The sequence below is a fragment of the Chrysoperla carnea genome, chromosome 5 (assembly GCF_905475395.1).
Source record: "Chrysoperla carnea chromosome 5, inChrCarn1.1, whole genome shotgun sequence".
Taxonomy (NCBI): domain Eukaryota; kingdom Metazoa; phylum Arthropoda; class Insecta; order Neuroptera; family Chrysopidae; genus Chrysoperla; species Chrysoperla carnea.
Window position 1 is genome coordinate 38,104,575 of NC_058341.1, and position 24,764 is coordinate 38,129,338.

General features: G+C 28.7%; 1 protein-coding gene across 3 annotated transcripts in view; it reads left to right on the forward strand.

The window, feature by feature from the left end:
• LOC123300022 (protein encore) overlaps positions 1-24,764 on the forward strand; it is an 80,202-nt gene that overhangs the window by 35,218 nt on the left and 20,220 nt on the right. For 2 of the 3 annotated variants that reach the window (XM_044882477.1, XM_044882478.1), the window contains exons 2-3: positions 13,381-13,524; positions 17,071-17,351. In XM_044882477.1, the coding sequence (XP_044738412.1) occupies positions 13,509-13,524; positions 17,071-17,351 (297 nt within the window). In that variant the 5' untranslated portion in view covers positions 13,381-13,508. Of the gene's footprint in view, positions 1-13,380; positions 13,525-17,070; positions 17,352-23,314; positions 23,452-24,764 lie in introns of those variants that run through there. The other variant, XM_044882479.1, reaches the window with a different exon arrangement.

Consider the following 24,764-nt stretch of genomic DNA (forward strand, 5'->3'; position numbering starts at 1 on the left):
TATTTCATTTTCATTTGTTAACAAACAATTCATAATGACTTTCATAATGAAATGTTTGAATCAGTGATAACGAATTAATGAAAATTGGATTTATCTGTGTTTTGTATAAATTAATGTTAAATTTTAACGAATTTAATTATTATTTTTTAAAAGAGGTTTTTAAGAATTAAAAAATAATTTTCTATTGAGATGTGAAATGTTGATTGTACTGTTAGTTGAGATAATTTGGCATTAAAGGTCGGAATTTAATAGTACAACTCCGATTTGTATGGGCCTGGGCGCAAACTGTTCGTAGTAGTTCGTTCGTAATAAATAATTGTGCTGAAAAATCATTAAAAAAGAAAAAAAATTTTGGATAAAAAGCTTGATTTTTTTATATGAAGTTGGACTGATCAATTCTGAAAATTTTAGGGGGTTTTCCCGATTATTTAAATAAATAAGTTTCTTCAAAAGTAAGCATATTTATCATTGAGGATGGGGAAACGATAGATAAATGATATGTTTTCATATATTTATCCAAAATTAGTCGATGCAAATTAAAAAAAAATTATTAAAATTAAAGCTAAAACGTTAATAAATTATTGAAAACAAAAAACAATCTTTGCGCCCGACTAATTCAGGATGTATATGTGCACGGTAGAGGGGACACAAATTAAAGAAATATACTTTTTCAATTTTGTTACTGAAATATGATATAACTTGACAATATAATACGAAAAGTAAGAATACAATTTTTTTGATATCTGTAGTAATTTTTAAAATATCGAAAATTGAATATTTTGTTTAATTATTTAGCTTTCAATATTTCGAAAACCAAGGCAGATATCGAAAAATTTTATTCGTATTTTTCGCTTAAATTCATGAAGTTATAAAAAAATTCATCATCAAAGTTGAAAATGAGGTACAAATAATTTCAACTACAAGTGTAAAGTGTATCGCCTTTCGAATTTGATTTTTGTTAGACGCCTTTTTAAATTTAACTTGAATGGGTTATACGTACAAACTAGGATGATTTATATTATATACGGATAGAATCAATATTTATTGTAAGTTACATAAAATAAAATTTTTAGAAAGGGGATAAGTATTCAAATGACGGACAACATTATAAATTATTTGGCTTTTCTCCAAAAAATGATTATTAGTATTTAGTAAACATTTTGCTACAACGGCTACAACACATGTTCTCAATAATACATTTACAATGTTGTTTATGGATACGACAATTATTTTGTACAAGTAGGTCGTAAACTCAATTTTTTTTTCAAGTTTATGTTCCTAAAAAATTAGGAACTATTTAACTGACCGTAAGTTTATATTGAAGTGAAAATTCTATGATTCTTTTTTCTTGCGATTTCAAAATATGATGACTTTATGTGTAATTATCGATATACAGCCAAAAATTTCGGACAACACTGTACACCGAATTTTATCAAATTTTGAAGAAAAAAAAAATTGATTGTGATTTTTTCTATTTTTTCAACGGGGTACGTACCCTTTAAAGTTTTCTAACGATATGCTACTACAGGGCTTCTTAAACTTTTGTAATTCACGACCCCATTTATGATTGCGAGTTTCTTGACGACCCCATACAAATATAAAAGAAAAAAAAATTAATATTTTTTGATGATTTATTTATTAGGTAACAATATACATATACATATGAAAATATATAAGTTTAAAATTCGTTTTGAAACATACAAAAATCTAAAATTAAAAATTGCACAAAAAATTATAAAATTGTATTTATTATAGTTTCAAAAATAAAAGTGGATTCTGACCGTCTTAATTCTCTCGAATATATTCAAGTAGTTGCGTGGTTAGTATTAAATTAAAGTATAAGTTAAAAATTTAATGAGATGGATGTGCCTGTTTTTTATTGCATACCAAATCAAATCTTGGTGGAATGTTTGAAACTGCTGGACGTAAGACCTCTTCAACATTTTTATCGCTGAACGATATTGGGATTTAATATGTGTTAAAGCTGTTTCTTCAGCAATATTACCTAGAAATTTTGTTGATAATTATTTCTCGGGATTATTTCGGCTTTTAGAGATTGACAAAAATAAATTTATATTTTTTATTAATTCCAATAACATTTCATAATTCATAGTAAATGTTATTCAAGTTATTATAATACTCTTAATAGAAATGCAGGTACAAACAATCTTTCCGAACTAGAAGATTTTATGATATATTTATCTACGATAATTGTTATTTTAACTTTATAACAATAATTTTACAAGTTAAAAAACATTTTCTGTTAAATTGTATTTTTACCTCTCGCGACCCCAGAATTTTGCTACGCGACCCCAAATGGGGTCGCGACCCATAGTTTAAGAAGCCCTGTGCTACTAAAAGAAGATATACACGAATAATTTTAAGTTGACATTTAAGACGTTTTTGAACATTTTTGTTGGCTTTTTTGCTATAGTAAGTAACTTTTCAAACAGAAGATATAGATATGTGTCCATATATATTTAAATAAACAAATTAGGGTTTTTTGAGCCTAAAAAGGATGTAATTTAGCGTTAAGTTTAGGAAAAATTTCTGAAAACTCTGTCAAGCAGTATTTTAGAAAATATGAGGTGAAATCCAAAAACCTGAAAATTGAAAAATTCGCTTTTTTAAATATTTTCATTTTATTATGTTGTAGTTTTTACAACAATAAATAAATTTATAGGCCATAAAAGCTAATTCGTTAAAATTATTGGGGAGAAAATTGAAAACGCCCCTAAGTTTAAATATATTTTATATAATTAAATAATAAACAATTATGTTTAAATAATTATGTTATAGAATTAATTTATAAAAAATTCATGATTATTTTCAGTTTTTAAAGTTCTTAGCGTAATAGATATATCATAATATTCCACTAAATTTTTCTTCTTTGAAATTGACTAAATTTCAATGAAATATTTTAGTCTCTACAGTAAATACACGAAATTTTTCGATTTTTTACATAAAAGAATCCCTAACAGTACAATTTTCTCGAAACAATTTTTAATCGATTATGTGAGAAATTTCACTTTTTAGCTACGTAGTAAAAAAACAAAAAACTCGTGATCAGTCATATCTCCCTTTCATTACAAGCCATCTAACTCGAATTTAGTGGCGGTTGTAGAAGCAAAAAAGTTCTTATGAAGCGGGGAAAGTTGCAAATTTGAGGTCATATAGTTCAGTTTGGCCTAAAACTCAACTTATGACTTTAAATAGTTTCAGGAACATAATTCAAGTAAAAATGTCGAATGGAAAATTAAAAATGAAAATTTGAAAACCAATAACAACTTTTTGTTCCGAATATATTAAATTCTCGTCGACCTTGTGTTAAATGATAATCGATTTAAAAATTGTGTATAATAGTCTATGCGATATATAGAATGAAATGTTTCTCCATTGTACTGTAAGAGCTTTCTCTATTTGAATAGATAGTTTTATCGAAAAATGAACTTATTTAATAGAAACTTGTTAATTTATTTTGTAGCACAGTCGTTACCTTAAACAAAATAAAAATAATACGGAGTCGAAAATTTACGTATGAAATTATTTCTATGTGAAAATTCTTGAATTTTAAATAGGATATCTTATAGTATTTTCGAATTCGTCCAAGATTTAGGAGCCGTTTGAACGTTAACTATAAACAAAAAGTTAACTAAAATAAATGAGAGAGACTTTAATTTAGAAAGTTTTGCTCTTATAAAAAAACCACAGCTCATGTTAGATTTGTTTTTTCGAAAACTGAATCGATTTTGTCACTCCCTGGTTGTTATAATATTTTGCACGATAACGATACGATGCGAATAGACAAAAATCAATCCAAATTTTTTAATATATCTGAAGTCACCACTTAAGGTATTTCTAACAACATGAGTAAGATGCGGTATGTTAGGAAATTGAGGAAAATGCTTCAAGCGAAAAATGTTAGTTTCAAAGGCACACATCTTATACCGGCATCGAATTCGATCTAAGTTTTCGGGTTCAATTAAAACCACATCGGATTCATAGCTGACAAACATTAGATGGACGCTTTAAATTAGAAACTTGTTCTTTATAAATACGCAACTTTTTTTTTTAACCATTAATTTAAGAAAAGCTTTAGAAAAAGTTTCTTCATGGAAACTATACCTGTCGCACTGACTAAATTGATTGAAATTGGTTAGTGCTCCCATATGTGTTACATCTAGTAGCTGACACCAAGGTTATAATTTATATATTTCCGTTGTAGAAAATTTTTTGGCACACTCGTTACAATCATTTGTCAATCAATTTTCCAAATTTATTATGATGTCTTTTATACTACGTAATTTCACAATATTACTCATTTTATATATACAACAATTTATCAACAAGCATCATAGCCTTAAAATCTTATCCCTTTCCTACGGGACGATACTTTTTTTGGTACTGATTGTTTGGAGGCACCATCTCTTTGAGGCAAATATCTCGCCTGTATGAGCTCATATGGAACGTATTGGTACTTTGCACTACTATTGAGTTACGAAATGAGTGCAAATTACTTGAAATTATTTCATTTTTTACTAAATAAGATCCATTTTCTTTTTAGCATCTTAGCCCCAAGCTTAAGGTATCCGTAAACCCAAACTTTTACAAAATGAAATTAAATTTTAAGTAGAAGTTTGAGAATTGCAAAATTCAAAATTATTTGCCCTCAAATATGAAAGCTAGGCCATGTTCGAGTATGGCAGGACAAATTAATTTTTCTATAATAACTTGCGGAGATAATTTTTGTATACCACTTTTAAGAGTTCTGTTACCGAACTTCAAGAACGGAACCCTTACAGTTTCGCCAAGTTAAAATATAAATTTACATGTAACCTTTTTATTTTATATTTTTGAATAATTTATTTATTGTATAAAATATATATCCATTAGCCTAAAAGTTTCAATCATGTATGATTTATTTGGAAAAATTTTTTGGGAAATTGCTTAAACATGTAAGAAAAATAACTGAAATTTTCGATCAATTAACATACATAACATTCTCATATATGTTTTTGTAATATTTAACATAAACAAATTTTTTTTTCCAGTAATGATTTTTCATAAATATTATTTTTGTTATTTTAAAATAAAATTTATTGTTTTTTTTAGTCGGTTGATATTATTTTATCCGGAAATTTCATATAAATATTTTATTTTGTCATCGTTTTCATTTATCATTTTCAAGGTTTTATTTTGTAAATCTTTTTGTCTCATAATAAATAACGTAAATACACACTAATTTTCTTCAGCCAGTAGGGATGTTCAAATTTACGTTTTCCCTGAAAAATTCCTGATCATTTATATACTCTGTGTCCAAGGTCAACGTGGAGGGAATGAGATGTGTTATAAATCTGGCACATGCTCTATAAATTTTAAGTGGTTTTGGAGATGTTTGATATGTATCTACTTCCAGTTACTTTTGGGCATCTCCAGCAACCCCCTTTTAGTTCAAATGAGCTGAAATTCGGTATGTAGAGTTTTTTATTTGGCGGATCGATGTTATAGGGGTGTTCATTTTGGCAATTTGAATGAGATTCCCATTGATAAAACCGCTTTTTCGTCGTTTTTATACCTTTGAATATCTGTAAACCTCTTCAAATTGAGCTATAGATTGAAAATCGATGACTAAGTTGGGAAGTTGGATTAATATCAAGGATTTGCCTTTCGTAGACGTTAACTTACCAGACCTCCTTACCCTTTTTTATGTCGAAATATAATTAATAATATTTTTATGGCGATATATTTTTTCCAGACCCCCACTTTTATACCATGTATATATGGAATATATCAAGGTATACTAAGTTTAGTCTCAAGTTTGTGTCGCTTAAAATCATTGATGCTACGAACAAAATTTTTTTATAGGTGTTCATAAAATCACCTAATTAGTCCATTTCCGGATGGATGTTTGTCATCACGATCACTCAAAAAAGATATCAAACTGAAATTATTATAGCGTGCTCAGGACGTAAAAGGTGGGATTGAGTTCGTAAATGAGCATCATAGGTCAGTTGGGTCTTAAATCCGTTGGATCCATCTTGTAAACCGTTAGAGACAAAAGTTTAAATGTAAAAATATTTCTTATAAAAATATTGACAACTTTTGTTTGAAACATTTTTTCGTTAACATCACTGTTGACCCGTGAGGGCACAAATTAGGTTAGAACATAATATAGTATGTGTTATATGGGAATATCGGTTTTGTGTGTGTGACACCATATCCGTGTTATATATATTCGACTGTTCACTTACATTACGTTAAGAAACAAACAATTGCGTAATTAACACATTCTATACATGGTATTTCAACAATTCGCTCAATAAATTGGAAGGAAATAGACTTGAGTGATGACCCCTGACTACCTAAGACGAAGTTAATCAGTCAGTTTATGTGGTTATTTGCTAGAAAATTCCATTTTGGTATTAAAATTTCATTACGTTTTGATGGTTTAAAACCAAAATGTTGAATCCATGTGTGTGGGCTTTAAATGTTTCGAATCAATTTCTAAAACATAAGTAGGTTAATCATAAGCAAATAAAATTATTAATCCAAGCACGTTCGATGTTAGTTTACGATACATATTGTGTTAAGATAAACATCAGATAATAAAAATTTGAAATATGATTAAAATTATTTTTTTTCTAAATAGCTAACAAACTTTTTAGGTATAATAAAATTTTTTTACTGCATATTAACATATTTATGAATTATAAAAATGGATTTTTTTTAGGTTGAACGACTTCTAATTTTTATTTGCGCAAAATTAAAGAAAATTCAATTTCAAAAATATTTTAGTTGCATTAATTAATTTTTTTTTACCTGACTTCAAAAATGGTACATATATTCGTATAAAAGCTTTACGAACCTTGTACGCTAAAGAGTGAATTCATTTCATAGCATAAGGATAGTGGAAAATTTTTGCTTTAAAAATGTTTGATTACTTTGATTGCTTTAAAAATGTACTATTAGCTATAATTTACAAAATAATTCATTTTAATGCCGTTGCGATCGCTACTTGTTTGTATGAAATTAGTTCCATCTACTTTCATTATGAATAAATAAAAAACATAACTTGCATTCCTGCGAAAACTGATAATTTGAAGCATGTTAAAATGTTAAAACGGCATCCTAATTCTGTAATAATATCTCTTTCAAAATTTAATTACAATATCATTGAAACACATCCCCAATTTCCTTCCTTCTCTATGGAACATTTTCTCATTATTGATCCATTTCATGATATTAACACATTCCAAAGATAGAACTGAATAATTTACGTAAATGCATATATTGCTGCTACATTCTTTTCAACGAATATCGTCTTCATCCGTTCAAAATTGAACATTTCCTTGATCGTAAACCGGAATTAATCAATTAAATTTTACGATACTAATTTTTTTTTGTATTTTACAAAAAAAAAAGGTATCCTTTCATATTCTGTTTGATATAAATAATAATAGTACCGTTCCTAAGCCGTATAAAAAAATGGGAAAGGTATGTGATTTAGTATATGCATTGGGTTTTTATGTTTAAGCTTCGGTCACACTAACGTCTATTTAAACGGATGTTTTCTAAAATTATACAGTGTTAAATATAGAACTTTATATGTGCATTGAAATTGACGTTTGTATAAAGGCTAGAAATGTGAGGAAATCCTGAAATTTTGGAAACAATCTATTTGGCTTCGAGATACTGACATGAAAATTTGCAGTCATTTATTCCAAGATGCTGATATTTAATCGGACGAAATTTTTCTAATTATTAGGCCATGTAGTCACAGGGCGATTAAAAATCGAACTTGTTAACAGGCTATGAATTGTTTAATCATTTTCTAAAAGTCATTCACGAAAATTATGTCATATACTTTTTCGGCGGTTTTCCAAAGCCGCTATGTCGCTGCAAAATTAAGCCTTTGCTGAAAAATAGCACATCCCTATATATTATATAAATCTGAAAGTAAGGATGTTTATTTGTTTTTGTGTTTGGTACGCTTTCACCCAAAAACTAGCGAATGGATTTGAATAAAACTCCAGCAAAATAATACAGCTCATACATCTGACTAACACATGAGCTATAATTTATAAAGATATATTTAAAAAAAATTAAATTAAGTCTATGACATTTCACTACGCCATCTATGAGTATCATTTTGAACCATAAATTAAAGATTCTGTTCTGATACACTCAATGAATGAATCAAGACTATATAACATTTTTTTAAATTCTGTACATATATTTTACCTGTGTCAAACAATTCCTACCCCTATTTCGAGTGTTATGGGAAGGGGAATAAGCGAGAGTAAGGGAGATGGATGCTTTAACGCGGTGATCCTTACTTTTAAACCCAGTGAAGCGGGCGGATATCAAGCCAGTAGCAAAAAATTTTCAACAAATGTCTTAAAATTTTGTATCATTGTCAAATTTTAGTCGTTATTGCTAATTAGTTGTGATGACAATTAGTCGCTATAACCGATATATCAGTTAATAAGGTTCAAAATAAAGCTGATGATAGTCAAAATAAAGATTATAATGTTCAAAATACCACTAGAATGCTGATGTATTTAATTGAAAAAGTATGTACAACAAACCTATGCATTCATTATATGTACATGTGTTGGTCCTTATAATCGATATTGTCAGTGAATATATCGTTATAATCGGTGTTGTTATAACCGATACATTCGTTTATGTGTGCATATAGAAATTCGTTTGGGGCATTCATTTTCGACGTTATAACCGGTTTTCACTTTACTTTCAATTACGAGTTTTCGATCATACATAGCTTCAGTAACATCACCTGAATCGTTCCCTAGAAAATTTTACTTATAGTCAAATTTTAGAATTTTTTTTTTTTTGTGGAATGACACCTTTAAGACTCGGACTATAACGTGGACATTGTTATTTTTTAAGTCAGAATCCGTAAGTAATTGACTTTCCAATTTTTTCACGCATAATAAACCAATGAACTGAGAACTAACAATTGCCATGTTCACTTTATCTCCCTATAACTAAAGTTACAGGGTTAATAGTGAGTACAGACGAAGCTTTTATTCATAGAGTAATATAATGAATACTAGACTAATTGTTATTGCTGATAATATCTTTTTTTAAATCATCGTAATGAATGAAAAAGTTTTTTTTTTTTTATTGTCGAAAACAATTCATTCAATTTCAAGTGCGTGTCCAAATTTATTAATGGATTCGAGACACGCATGTTATAAACTCATTAAATATGTAACCTTTATTGAGAATCAAAAGAAAGTAAATTATTTTAAAGAAAATGAAAGAATTTGTTCTAATTATCTGAATGAAATAGCGTTAATTTTAAAGTAATCAACAAACGTAATTTTTATCTACCTTCAATTTTTAGTGAATTGCCGAAGAAAATTTAGGAGCTATTGCTTTTGTACTGATGATGCAATTTAAGTTCGATTCAAATAAAATTTGATATCAAGAAGGGTTTTGGTATTTGAAAGATCAAGTTCGTTGATTAGAAGAATCGATAGATTAACAAGAGTGGGGTGGGGTGCGTCAAGTAAATTTGAATTTTTTCAAAATAATAAATATTTTTGTATTTTTTGATCAGTTTTAAGCAAATACTTGTTTGATTTTAACTTTTAAGAATTTAATTTTATAGCTACTTTTAGTTTTTACTTTTGCTGTATGAAATAATTGTAGATTAGTTTAAAAAAGACATACTTCTGATTTAGTAGTCAACCCAATATATGAATACATTACGTTTGGTTTGATGAGGATATTTATTTTGACATAACATAAAAATTTTCTCATTTTCTCAAAATTATGGCAATCTGAATCTATTGAATAAGTTTAAGTTTACTAGAATCTATAACCTAGATGTCGATTTTTTGTGTCTGTTGCAGTTTTTTTCGTTTTAACTTCCAACCGGCAAATAAATATCGTGTGATAAGGAATATAGTTCCAAAACACGACAATATCGTTAGTTACGCCAAATATTTTATCACCCACATTCAACTTTTAGAATGGAAGAATTTGTAAAAAGTAACACTTTTTGGGCATCAGTTATCCCAAGTTAATGTTTTTCAATTTTATAATCAAAAAATGTTAATAAATTCTTATTGCAAATTCGAATTCAAGCAAATCAATATTTTTTCTAAACCATGGAACAAATCGTTGTTTCGTTCTAAAATACCGATGTTTTCGATGTCGTCGGTGATTTGCTTTTAAACCTAAGGTTACTGCCTTATTGAAGTTAGCTTGCGGTTATCATTGATGTTTTTGTTTATACTCAAAAATTTCGTACTACCTCATATCCGTATTTTTAAAGTTAATTTTAATCTGATTTCTCCGGACTATAAATTTCTATACTCTATTTCGATCGTAAAACAAGTCACATTCTCTAGTATATGTTATTTGTATGTCTATGGTACATAACTACTCTGGCAGTATTGATTCTTGAATAGAAAGAGAGAGCTTTTTCAGGGATTGTGCAGTTTATAATCTATCTCACTCATGTAACAGTATTGTAGCTGATAATAAAATAAAGATAGAAAATAAAACAAACGAAGCATATTATTATAAAATGTGTATACATGTAATGTTTGCAGAATGTTGTTAGATCGAGAGAGAATTCACTCGAATCCACTAACACAGTGCCCTAAATAAGCAACAGGGGTTTGTAACATACACGGACTAAAAATTGTATGACTACTACATCATCCAAATATAAAGCCCTATACAAATAGTGATATTCAATACATTAAAACCATACATATAAAATTCTTGAATATTCGAAGTTTTATTTTATCAAAGATTGCTGCTTAAATTCTTTTAGAACATGACAGGATTTTTTTTAGTACGCTCCTTCGAATTGTGAGATTCATTTTCTAAACCTCTCCTCAAAATCGAAAATTGGTGCCCGCAAATCCAAGTTTTTCTTTCCCTTTTTGAATTCGGATCAAAATTTAAGAATTTTCCACCAATCTCTGTAAAAAAAATGTTTTCCAGCCATGAATGTAAAAAATTTTCGCATTTTGTAACCACAGCGAAAAAAATTCTTGAATTGAATAAACGAGTTGACTATGCTGTTGATAACAAGTAAATATTTCTTGAGTCTTATATCCATTTAAGAAAATATGTATTTGACTTAAAAACTTTCTTATACAAAGAAAATTTTTACTTACTGCGAAAAAATATTTCCTTGCTACCATGTTAAGAACATATTTTCTTGTGACAAGTACTTTTATTCAGCGAACAAGAACCTTTATTTGTTTGAAATTTGACATAAGTCAATAATTGTCAAACTTGCTAGTCTCAAATAAATGTTTCCCTATAGGCCGTGAGTCTAAAACAAAAATTCCATAATAATTTCTATCTGCCTTTTGAAGGATTAATGTGGATAATCACGGGAATAAAGAAAATTGAGGTGATTAGAGTCTTGTAATTTTTGAAAATCGTGATTTTCTTGTTTCGAGTATTTTTTTATCTGCCTCTATATGTGGAAGCAACCAACGGTAACGGTTGACAGAATGTAACTCTCGAAAGCGATGAAACGGAAGTGCAGTAAGAAAACAAAATCACTGATTTGTCAATCCCTATGACTGCTTGTCGTTTTTTTAATATGTTGTCAATGATTTTTTGAATATACAAACAAAATATCACCGAAATAAGATAATTCATTCGCACCGTGCGTGAGTTTTTTTTGGAGGCGTTTCCATGGTATGGATACACTATTTTAATTATAGAATTGTATGGATTGCATTTATGACTAACATTGAAAATTTAATATTATTGCCTCACAAATTTAAATAAATAATTATGATTATTTACATTTGAAAAATAATATTTGTGCAATTTGATTTCTTATTTTCACAATTTTTAATGCATTAAGTTTAATTAGTTAGTGTTTTTCAATAATTTTAATACGGCATTTTCTATAATATTAACATGTAAAGAATTGCAAATTAGTCATAACAGCCTCCTTTAACGCCAAAATTTTTCACTGGAAGCGCTGGCATCGATTTTCTTGTCCCTACCATGACTACGCACATAACGAGTAAGATAATGTGAAATAATAGTACTTTGAATATATTGTCAAAATGCTTTGATTATATCGTAGATTTTTTAACTGGTTTCATCAAGTATTTAAATAAAATGCACTTATACGAGAATGAGATATGTTGTTTGAAATATTGGTTAGGGTTGAATTTTTGTATAAATATTATTTATTAGCTGTGCAATTAATTGTAATTCTTATTATTTATTTTTTTATGGGGATTATAAATTATTATTTATATTTCTTCTTTATTATCCTTTTCCTTTATAATGGCTATCGAAATTTATTGTTATAAAATTCATATTTAGTTGTCGATCGTGAAAACTCAAGGTCTTACATATAGAAAGAGCTGAAAAAATTTTTCGTCAACATTTAACTAGTGTTTTACCAATTATTTTTATTCATTATTTAAGAAAATCGTGCTATCTTTGTATCGTCTGTGATCTCATTGCCCATTTTTTATTGGAAAATTTATATATGTTTTTACCTCATGAAATATTCCATTCCCGACCCTGTACTCTTTGTGAGCTATAACTGTCAATTTTCCCTTGGTTGTTCTTGACATAACAAAATTTAATATACAAAAGCTCAAGATGTAGTCACTTTACGTAACTAGTTATGCAAATGACATCTAGTTAATTGACATATATCATTATAATTTTTGTACTTTTAAGAATTAAGAAGCAAAATTTTCCAAAATGCCATCGAAAAACATCGAATTTTTCTATAGGAAAGTTTTTCTAAGGGAATAACTTCAACTAGCAATAAAAATAGTCTCAAAACATTTTTCTACATATTATACTTATTTTTTTTTGTCTGTATATTAGGTGTTCCGAAATAATGGCATTTAATGAGATCTGACTTCTGAAAAACTTAGCTAAACAAAAATTTTCAAACATGTCATAGCCAGCTTGAATTGAATCTTGGCCTTTAAGATTTCGTTAATTTTTAAATTCGTTTTCGTTAGTAATAAGAGATAGATTATCGTTTTAAAGTAGGAAGATAATCCCTATAAATAACGTAATATTTTTTGTTTAAAACAATTTGAAAATTTCTAACAGTTGGAAATAGGACCTCTAACTTTATTTAAGTTAATCTCGAATTAGAGACGGTCAATCGACTTCAAATTTTAATGGTAATTGTATTGTAATATCTTTAAATAGTATAAAATTTAGAATTTTCTGACACTATGTCCATAGCACAACAACTACCTTAAAGAATTAATAACTTTCGAGACCTACCGTAAACTCCGAATGCGATCATTACAAGACATCACAAGTACATTATAATTTATTGGCGATCTATTTATTGTTTTATTAAATTTAATAAAATTTTTTTTGTTACAGATTTTTATTGGCATTTGTTACCAGAATTATATACATACCTTCATCATGAAACGAAGGTTATATTTTATAACCAAGTTTTATCGTTCTCGTACGCATTCTTAGCGGTTTTTACACCTTCGATTTAACTTATGGCAAAATTAGAAAGTAAGTCATACACATTATTTTTATTTGTTTTCGATAATATAATATTCATTTGAGCTACTATTTTTTTTTTGTTCGTATTTTAATCGAAGTAGTTAGAAATAATGCATGAATGGCTGAGGATTTATTTTTGGTTTTACCCGAAACATTTTGAGTTGTTTTTTTTTTATTTTCTCTATCCAGGTGTGTGGAATATAACAATTAGTTTTACAAATTAACATATTTGTTGTAAGTCATCATTTTTGAACAAATGTTATTTGAAGGACTAGTTTTAGTGAAGGAGGATAGTTTTAAACTACAAAATTCTATATAAGGAGTTTACGACAGTTAAACGGAAACTACTATTGAACTTGGAAGACTGAGTTTATAAAATCCAAACATTTTTTTATACAAACTGTATAACAATCGGTCAATATCACTTAAGAATCCTAATCAGAAATACAAAAACTGGCATGGACGCCGCCAGGGTTACATTTAGGATTGCATCTACACTTGGAATGATCAAAACAATCAATAATTTTCTTTTTAAATAATTCCGTTGGACGGGTGTTTGCCAGTTTATTTTCTTAGGCAAAAACTTCAGTAATTCTCCATATTGAGTTAATAGCAGGCATAAAATATCTCCCCCATTTGATGCTCGCCTTTTTTGGTTGAGCAAAAACTTGCTAAATCGTAAACCTTAATTTTTTTGTTTCTTCGCCACAATTTAAATTTACTACTACAAATAATAATTATTCTTTAGATTTCCATTACCTAATAATTCCACTAAACCTGCTGCCCGAAGGAATCTGCCGTCTGCTGACTCGGCTAACCTGGACTAAATTCATAGTTTTTGTGAGTTAAAGTCAGAATTTAGTGAACAGGTTCATAAAAGAATTGTGGCTTCCCATATTCAGTCCCTTTTGCTATATTTAAGTTTATTAAGCATTGTTAGTTAAAAATTAGTTAAAAGGAGGCCACTACCATACATTTATTTGTCATTAATAATGCAGTAAATAAGCCGGAAAATACCATCAAATGTCGAAAAGTGGTGGAACAGCTCCAATTTCAAAAATTCTTGTTTGTACGTACTTTTTAGACCTTCTAGAATATTCAGCCGCACTAACTTTTTGAAATCAAAGCTGTTCCACCGCTTTTCCACATTTTCCGGCTTATTAAGTGTACTATAAATACATCTGATTGTTATAAAAAATTAGCAAATACCAAACATAATTATTTTAATTATACAAATATGTCTAATTTGAAAAGCATGGAAATAGCGAAAAATATATAATATTTCGTCATAAATCAGTTATTGTACGATTGGCGTTACAAATTTATTTGTATCAAGTCCACGTGGATCCAGCTGAACTAATTTAATTGGGTATCACTTTCAACTCATAAATGCATCGGCTGAATTTATTCCACCAATCATATTAAAACCAAAGAATATAAGATAGAAGAAAAGATCATTTTCGGATACAGGCACGAATTCCCCCTGGTAATTTGTATCCTATAAATACTCTACTGTATTTACAACAAAATGTACTGTTACTACGATATTTTTTTACAGAGCTCAGTGACGCAGTGGAATCGTGCTGGGTTCATAACCCAGAAGTCCTTAGATAAAAATTACGCTCTGCTAACAGAATTTTCTTTAAACAAAATTATGGAGGTGAAGAGCTTTTTATGACTGGGCCCAATCACTAGAGGCGTTGAAACTCGTATACTATTTTTAACATTGCCAGTAATGAGAGCCTTTTCCTCTATCTTATACTCTTTGATTAAAACTATATAAGGCAGGGGTACAAAAAGATTTTAGCATCTACGATCGTAATGAAGGCGTTTTCGGATAAACAGAATTCCTATAAATTGATGAAATTATGCAGTTATACCTAAATGATTTTTTTCAGCGATAGTTATTATTTAGAAGTTTCTAAAAATTCTAAAAAGAAACTTTAACTTCTTGTTTGACATCTAGTTTTTAATTATTTAGCCGTACTTTTCTCAGAAAAAAGTACTATTAAAAAAACCTGCCGTTAGTATTCTGTTCTAAACTCAACTTTAGATTTGTCCATTGCTACCAGTCTCTAGCGGATAGCTATCCGCCGGATTCATCTGACAATATATGATCTTATAAAAATTAGTTCAATAGTAGTCAAAATTTTAAAAATTAACTCCTTATGCTCAAAATTTATCAGATGCAAAAACCGTGCACCAATATTAATTATATGCAAAAAGTTTTCTCAACAGTGTTATTACCAGAGATTATTCTCCCAAATTGATATTTATTTTAATAAGATATTAATTAAAAGTCCGTATTTATTCAATTAAATAGTTATTTTTTATTGAATTTAACTATAATAATTCTTATCACAAAATTACACGAGTTTATTTTTAGGAAAAAAAAATTAAATTTCACATTAAATTAATTTTAAGATTAAAATAACTTGCAATTAAAAATGATTAGTCCACAGTTAATATAATTTGTGTATTTTTACATTAGTTTTAGTAGCATATTTGAAACTTTGTAAGTGGTTTGATTCTAAACATTTTTATTAGGGAAAATTCTTGAAAATATAATATTTTCAAATTACCGGTAAGCTAAAATTGTGAAAAATAGTTTTTGTTGTTGTTGTTATTTTCAATATGTCATGTTCAACACTTCAAATTAATCCCGCAACGAAATATAATGACACGCTTTCGAGCTATCGACTCTCAAATTTTGACATTTCACGACAATAATCGTACACCTATGTAATGTGTATTGCTTCAATCTGTTAATATTTTGAAAAGTTTTTACTTACATTTTAATTTCAATCGATTATTGACAGTATAAAGTTTCAAACGTATCGTTTAAAATGAGAGATAAAAAGATGTAAAAAACGATGTTATTTACTGTGGACTAAAATATCTTGCAATTAAAAACGATTATCAGCAATTAAAAAAATTAAAAGTCGCTTCAGTGTATTGTCGTTGTTTATTGTCTCAGCAGCTTTTTTCGTAGAATAATTTTAAATAAATAAACAAAGCGTATTTGTTGCTACAAGTTTCCGCTAATATAATTAATTTATTGAACAGATGAAGAAATATTTTTAGACGAAATACTATTTATTATTATAATATAGAAAATATTGCATGTTACTAGATATTTCAATAAAAGAAAATTAAAAATAAAATCACACGCTCCTTGTGCGCACTGTACAACTTTTATTTGAAACTTGATGTCGCTAATAACCAACATATTTGGCCATATTTTTTGAGAATGACTGTATGTTTTCCCTAATTTTTAAAAATAAAATTTTTTAAATCCAAATTTTTCAATGTTGTTATAAAACATCAAAATTTTCTCATACATGTCCTTTTAATTTTTTCACAAATTTTTTTTATAGTTTGTCACAATTTAATTGTCATCTACGTCAATTAAGTTTATTTTTTATTATAATGGAATGAATTTTATAATGTTTTCATTTATTATCCAAAAGTTTTGACGTAAACGACAGTTAAATTTATTTTTACAATTATACGTTAACAGTATTTTATTGGAGTTGCTGTGTTATGAAATTCTAGTACCCAGTATCGTAGTCCAATCAAATTGTATCACAAACATAAATATGAAGAAACAGAGCTCGTTAAGAGCTCAACGTACGTTATCGAAACAAGCAGAATTCGATGAAGAGGAACCGATTATAAATATTTCATCTTCATCGGATTCATCAAGTATCAAACAGTCTGAGCAGAAGATCTCAATCGCCAATGACAGCGATAATTCGACCACCACCGATAACGCGAAACAACCCCTCGTTAATTCCTGCCATGGTGCCATGGTTACTGGTGCACAACGAAATAGGGTAAATATTTTCTCGTATATTTATCTTTTCCTTGTGATCAATAATTTATCTTTAAAAAAATAAATTTTTCCACTTCTTAATTGATTAAATCTCTCTTAATATACTCGTTTTTTTTACAATTTTTATAATTTAATAATTTTTTTTGGAAAAAATAATTTGAAAATTTTGGTCCGATACATACATTCGTGTTTTGAAAATGCAAACATGCTGCAACTCGACTTATATATTCAATCAATCGCGATAATTTGAGACAAATAATCTTTGAAATGTATCAAATTGTCTTATAATGAAGAATTTATATTAGTTCACGCATGTTTGTAACGGGCCGTAAAAGTACGTTTCATATTTTCACATCATAACCATTTTCTCAATCATTTATCATCAATGAATGCTAGTTTTTCATCATCATATCAACTTATCAGAGTGGCGCAAAATAAACGTCGTGGTTTCAATTTTTTATAGTCGGAGTATTTTAGAGCTTTGGAAGCAGCCAATATTAATAATATTTATGAATTGACGGCCCAATATCTCACAGCTAACCATTATCCGCTTAAAAATTTTCGAAAACAGAAAACTAAGGAATTTAAGAGTTAGAAGTTCAATAGATATCTTAAGGTACATTTTTCGCGAACGCATTACTTCGTACTAAAATGATTTAAATTAATCTGCATATTCATGCCTTAATTATTTCTTTTGAGAGGTTTTTAAAGAAAGGGTGTATATCATAAGTTAAAAACTAACGTTCCCAATAAAATCGATAACTTGAAAATGTGGAAGAAGCTATGGAAAATACTTTGGAAAGACCACAAATGTGTGAAGCATCAAATTTTTCCACTTAAAAGTTTGAAATATTTTTGGTGTTTTTAGTTTGCTAATATTTCTGTGTAATAAAAGTAATAATTATTGCTGAAACAAAAAAAATTATAAATAATTTAAAACCAAAATGTTCATAATGCGCCATTCTATACTACAATAGTTCCATTTTCATAAATGCTTGGCTAAACCAAATTCCAATTTTTCATGAAATTGCTTCGTTCGTGATCTAATATTTTGGTTTTATCGATATTTAAAAATATAATTTAGAAGGAACTATTCAGACGTTGAACCTTTTTTCGAGCTTGAATTAATACTTCGAAAATATATTCTTAAGGCTCAGTAAAATAATGGGTTTTCGACAAAAATTATCTTTGTTAACAAGAAAATCGTGTATGGTAATTATGTAATTCTAATGTCTGCTTAAAATGGGTCGAGTAATTCGAGCTTGTTTTAGTCGATCAAAAACTAAGCACTAGGATTTATTGTATCTTATTAGACTCTAATCAATTTTATAATTGCACTTAGATTTTTTTGAATTAATTGAGAACATGTATGCCATCCAATTTGATGGAAAATACTTCTGATATCGTGTTTTGTCGCTACGTATATTTTTTCAACTTGTTAGCCTCGATTTTCCACGAACCTTAGTTAATTTTTAACTGGTAAATTCTCTATTAAATTGCTTTTTGAGACGAAGTGATCTTAAAAATAGCTTCCATTCAAACTATTTTGAACTGGTTCAAAGGTGGAATTTCATCAATTTTGACGAAATAGTCATTTGGCGAATCGTATTTCATCTAAAACCGTATCTCATAGTTACCTACGTGTATTTTTCTCACAAAATCGATATATATTTCATTCTTGTCATGATATCTTTCAGTGTTTTGGAATTATTAATTTCGCAATGAATATTTCATCTCGCTCATTTTCTTTTTTAATCGACGAAAAACCCAAGGAGGAGGTAATCATTTCACTGATAACTCTATTACAAACAAGACATAGACTCGGCTTCAAAAAATACACTAAAAATTTTTTTTGAAACAAATACTTCTGTCATTAATTTCATTGTGAGCAATTACATTTTGAAATCAACATCATTGAATCAATTTTGTAGCTACAGATATGGTTGGCGTCGACTTGAAAACGTAATTATTCACAATGAAATTATTTATAGAAGTGGGTATTCATTTCGAAATTATATTTTACTTTATTGGGCATTTTTTGTAAAATTTGTTATTCTACTTTACTCTTCCGATCACTTTAATCCAGTATTAGCAATTTTAATACAGTAGAGTCTCAGTAATTTTAGCATTCAGTAGTTCGACACATCCAAAAATCACTTTTCACCCGCCCTTTCCAACCGGCTTCCTACGCCTGTGAAAATGCAATCATCTATAAATGATATATCTTAATATATAAAACAAAGTCGGTTTAGTTAGACCATTTATACTCAAGAATGGTATCCCTGGCTATGGGGGTGGGCTTTTTGAATCCACTTCCTAACCGAATTTAAAAAAATTTTCGTCTATAATATGCTACATTGTCAGCAAATAACATGGGCTATATTTTGTTTTCTAAAAAATTAATATTCCACACCAAAAAAATTAAAACCCATGAAATTGTGAACAAAAGGGGAGACGAGCGAGAGTAGGAAGGAAATGATAGCTATATCGCTGTAGTCTTTGTTTTTAAAGTTGAAATGGACCAGCGAACACGACATTCATTGACTGCTAGGTGATACGAAGTTGGCCGGGTCAGCTAATGTTTACATAATACATACATGAATTTTTTGTATATAATCCCAATCACAATTTCAATATCCTGACACCCCCTGGTTTTTAATATATCCGAATTAGTGAGACTCTATTGTAATCTGGAAAAAAGGCAGTATTCTTGCCAAAGAAAGATATATTGATTCTCCCCTGTCTTTTTGGCCCTCCTCATTAAAAAAAGTCAATATACTTCCATAATTATAAACAAACAAATTATATTTTTTCTTTTACATTAGTTAAAGTGTAAAATCATGTTCGTTAGTTGAGAACTGATCCCTTGAGCATTCATATTACAATGCCAAACATTGTATGTCTATTAAATCAAGTGCACTTTCTAGTACATAATAAGATGATGATGAAATCTAATTCCTCAATTCACATTCGAAAGGTGAAAATTACGAAGAAAAAACATTAAAACTTTAATAGAAACTTGATGCAAGCTTACTTTAGGGGAAAAATTAAAGTGTGATACCAGATTATCTATGAGTTGAAAAAAAAAAGTATATTGCAGACGCGGATTCAGAGTATTTTATGGATATGTTGTCTAAATCGGCAGCTGAGCTGGATTTATATACTTTTTAAGCCTTTAGATGTTGCGGTAGAACGATAAATTTCTTAAGTATCTCCTGAAATGACTCCGAAATATATTCTCTTATATAAGATTTTAGTCGATATTTTCGAAACTACACGTGCAATCATCAATGTGATCCAATTTTTGTATTTTTTGGGTCAGAATTAGTCTATGAAGTGCTTTTATCCAAATTGGAGACAAACAAATTTTCCGATTTTTTGCAATTTTCTTCTTTTGAAAAAATCAAAGAATCTAAAAACTTTGTTGTTTAGAAATTTAAAGAAACCTGGTATATAGGGTAATTTTGACCCAAAAAAGGACAAAAATTGTGTACATTTAACGATTGAGTGGATAAGTTTTGAGATATTGATCAAGTTCTTATACGAAAATATTTTATATCGATGCGTTTCTGGAGATATTTCGAAAAATACTCATCTAGTTGTTAATAATGTTTTTGATTTTTCAATAAACATTTGTTTTAAATTTTACAAAAATGAGTAGCGTAGGAGCTGCGTTAGCTAAGTGAATTCCCTCCAGAGATTGAAAAAAAAATAACACATTTTTCTTGAATCGAATATTGCATTTTAACGATGGTAATTTTTGAGATCTATTACGGAGGCTCGATGAACATTTGAGGAAATTTTTTTTAAATACCATCGTTAGTACTAAAACAATAGCTCCATTTCCTTCAAAAATTCGCTAATACATCGACTTATATCATTTAATAATGACCATGATCGCTCTATCAAATTTATACTCGAAATTGTACCGATCATGATTCGTATACCATTCTAAATAAAATCCATTCCATAATTAGGACACATCAATTTCAGAAAAGAAATTATCCTGCTTCTGTTTTTTTTTTTTTTAATTTATAAGTAAATGATCATGGTAGAACCAAAGTGATCCAAGTATCAATTTTCTTAAAATAAAGATTGGGCACGAAAAACATGTAATTCTTCGTAATATTGCTTCACGATTGCGTAGCGATATACCCGGAATTATCGATTTGCCGCCAGTGGTAAGATTTGTGCCTTTCTTATCTCTCTCTTTGGCGTATTTTGCATAGGGATTTGAACCTACACCCATATAGATAATCAAAAATTACCTAGAACGAATCAACTGCTACATAAAGTCCAGAGTCCAGAGGCTTATTATGTCAGAATTATAAAAATGTTACTTAGATCAATATGGTTCTTCCGTTCCTCAAATATGAAACATAATATCGAAGTTAGCTTCATATTCGCCAATTTACGCTTTCCAAAAGGGAAATGACGCTTCTGTGAAATTTTAATGTGTGAGGTAAAAATTCAAAAACATTGAATTAGTAAACGAAATTATTAAATTTTTTTATGCTTTTATTAGTATAATTACTGTAAATTTATACTTTATAGCCAAATCACAGCTTAAAAATGGCACCATAAAATATTAATTGTCAACAAGGAATTGAATGCTTGCTTTCTTTGCTTAATATATGTGTCTCAGATTTAGGCTATGTACATAATTCAGAAACTTATTTACGACTAAAGAAAAATTATTTTTGAAATAGGTATTTTTCTGTCATTTTCTTTTATTAATCATTTGAGTAAAATGCTATTAAGAGCCACAATTAAAATTTTTGGTTTGCATTTTAATGTTCGATATCCTTTACATAATTTATTGTTTAAATGCGGCTCGGTTAGCCCGCACTCGCAAGTTACTTATGCTGAGTATTCTAAATCACTGGACCAAACAGAAGCAATGCATTTCTTATGCCGTATGTAAAGAGAAATATGCAAAATCCTTCAATTTCATCGTCCGAAGCTTGCTAATGCAAATTTGAATCTCCTGTACATTTAAGAATAATTTATAGTAAAATTGTAGAAAATCATAGAAAGTATTTCCACACACCACTCCGCAGGTATTACCCTATTATCGATTGATCGCCCTTGGTGGAGGTTTGGTCAATAAAAAAGATCACATTGTGGTTAAATTTTCAAGAAATCAACTTTTAATGTAGGCTATTACTTTCTGGTTTATCTCCCGATTTCCCAGAACTTGGAGGTGGCAACCCTAATTATAAAACGCAGATTTTGTTCAAATTAAACCATTTTCAAGTTTATTGATAAAATAAAACTTTTGAAAAATTTCACTCTTCTACGTCAATTGATTTGTATGTGTGTGTAATTGCGACATTACAGGTCGCAATTATTTACTGATATTGAGTTTTTGTTCTGTTGCTTTTATTATACCTGTGTATGGAGGTCATTTGAGAGCTTCACATTGTATTTTTTGTTTATTAACTGAATGGTCTAAGAGCCAGTGAACACCTTGTGGTATTTTAACAAACCCTTTATTTTCTTTTATACCTGCAAAATATAAAATGTGGATTCATTTTGACCGAGCTCAACGTTTAGTAACCATTCTAATTTTAAATTAAAAATATTTTATTTACAACGTATATTATATAACGCTTTGTTAAAATCTTCTATGATCTTGAAGTAGCTATAACTGTCTGCTATTAATAATAAAAGAGTATCATTCAATTTTTTAAGAAGAAAGAGGTTGGCATTTCTCAGAAAAAAATTATGACAAATGGCACTTGAATGAGTTATGGAAGAATTGTTTTTTTCTTTGCCCATATGTGAAAAATTTTATTTTAAGAAAACCATACTTGGATCACTATGGATTCTACCATTGTATTAAGTTTGACGGCTACTGGCTCTTAGACTAATTGAATACTATTGAATTGAATAATATGCAAAACAAACACGAAATTATATAATCGAAATAAGAATATTTTTTTTAAAATTTAGTATGTTTCAAAATTGGTTATACATAACATATTTATAAAAATTTTATTCATATATAACAATAATTATTTTAAGAAAAGTTTATTTAAGGAAATAATTTCTTATTTAAAATGTTGTGTGGTGATATCTTGATATTTTATCGGAAAAAGGTAATTAAAATTTATTTATTAATAATAAAAAACTGATGACGAGAACAAGTATTTTTAAAGTTTAGTCGAAGCAGTGGCACTGACATTACATCTTCTTACTGTCTAACCTCTGGGTATTGAAAAGTATTGACAAAATGGAATCTTTATTTATTAGTCACATTTCATCGCCTTGAATCCTTTGCAAGTTAAGAGACTTACCGGCTTAGTTCTTCGGTTATCGTGATATCGTTTATCTATTTATATATAAAAGTACTTTGGTCAGAAAAATCCCACGAGCCATTTACGCGGAAGAGTAATGAGTTCAAAGATAAGTGCTAAAAATGTTGCTGAGTCACCGGATCAACCTAGGTGGAAATTATTATTAATTATTTATAGGCGTATATTTCACAAATGCACAGGTCAGAAAGTTCTCAGGGAACAATTTTCTAAAATAATCATATATCCCAAATTTCAATAATTTTTATTCTATTTAATTTTCCATGCCTTTCCCTTGAAGAAAGTTCAGAGCGGTGATATTTGGCAAATAAAATTGCGATTTCCATTTCGTCTCTATTTCGCAATAATCGGTAGGTAAGCTATACATTCAGGCCTGTATTACTGTTTAGCCTTATTCCGTACATCAAGAGTCACAAACGAGACATTATCAGATCAATTCTAACACCCTCTGGGCAATAAAATTTAACGATGAATACGTTATTAAAATTTCACTTGATAAGATTTAAAGTGTATGTTGCATTCCTAGGAGGCAAAAGTGACAAAATAACGGAAACCTTAATTTTATGGTTTAAATTTATCTTCAATTTCAAATTTGTGTTTACAATTAACCAGCAATGGTTAAGCAATGTTGCTGGTTTACAATTAACCAGCAATGGTACTCGATCGCTTCGCTGGGCAATTATGAACACACAAACTATTTAGTTTTGGCTTTTATAACAGGAATTTTCCGGCGAAGTGAGCGGGTAACTGCTCTCTTTGTAAAAAATTGTAGGCTATGTGTTTTCTGTTTTGATAAAGTTTCACAAACAAATAAGCAAACTCACTTTCGCTTTTATAATATATAGCGATACAGGTTATGTGTTATACTATTATTGTAAAGTTTCATTCACATCCATTCTGTAGTTTTTGAGTGAAAGCATAACAAATAAACAATCTCACTTTTGCTTTTATAATATAGGATATTCTGAGATGAAGTAAAATGAGAAAATAATCAAGAGTTTTACTATCAAGATAAGAATTATAAAAATAGATTTTTATTATAATTTTCACGTGAAAATTTTGAACGTGTGTTTAATTAAATTAATTTATGTTTTAAA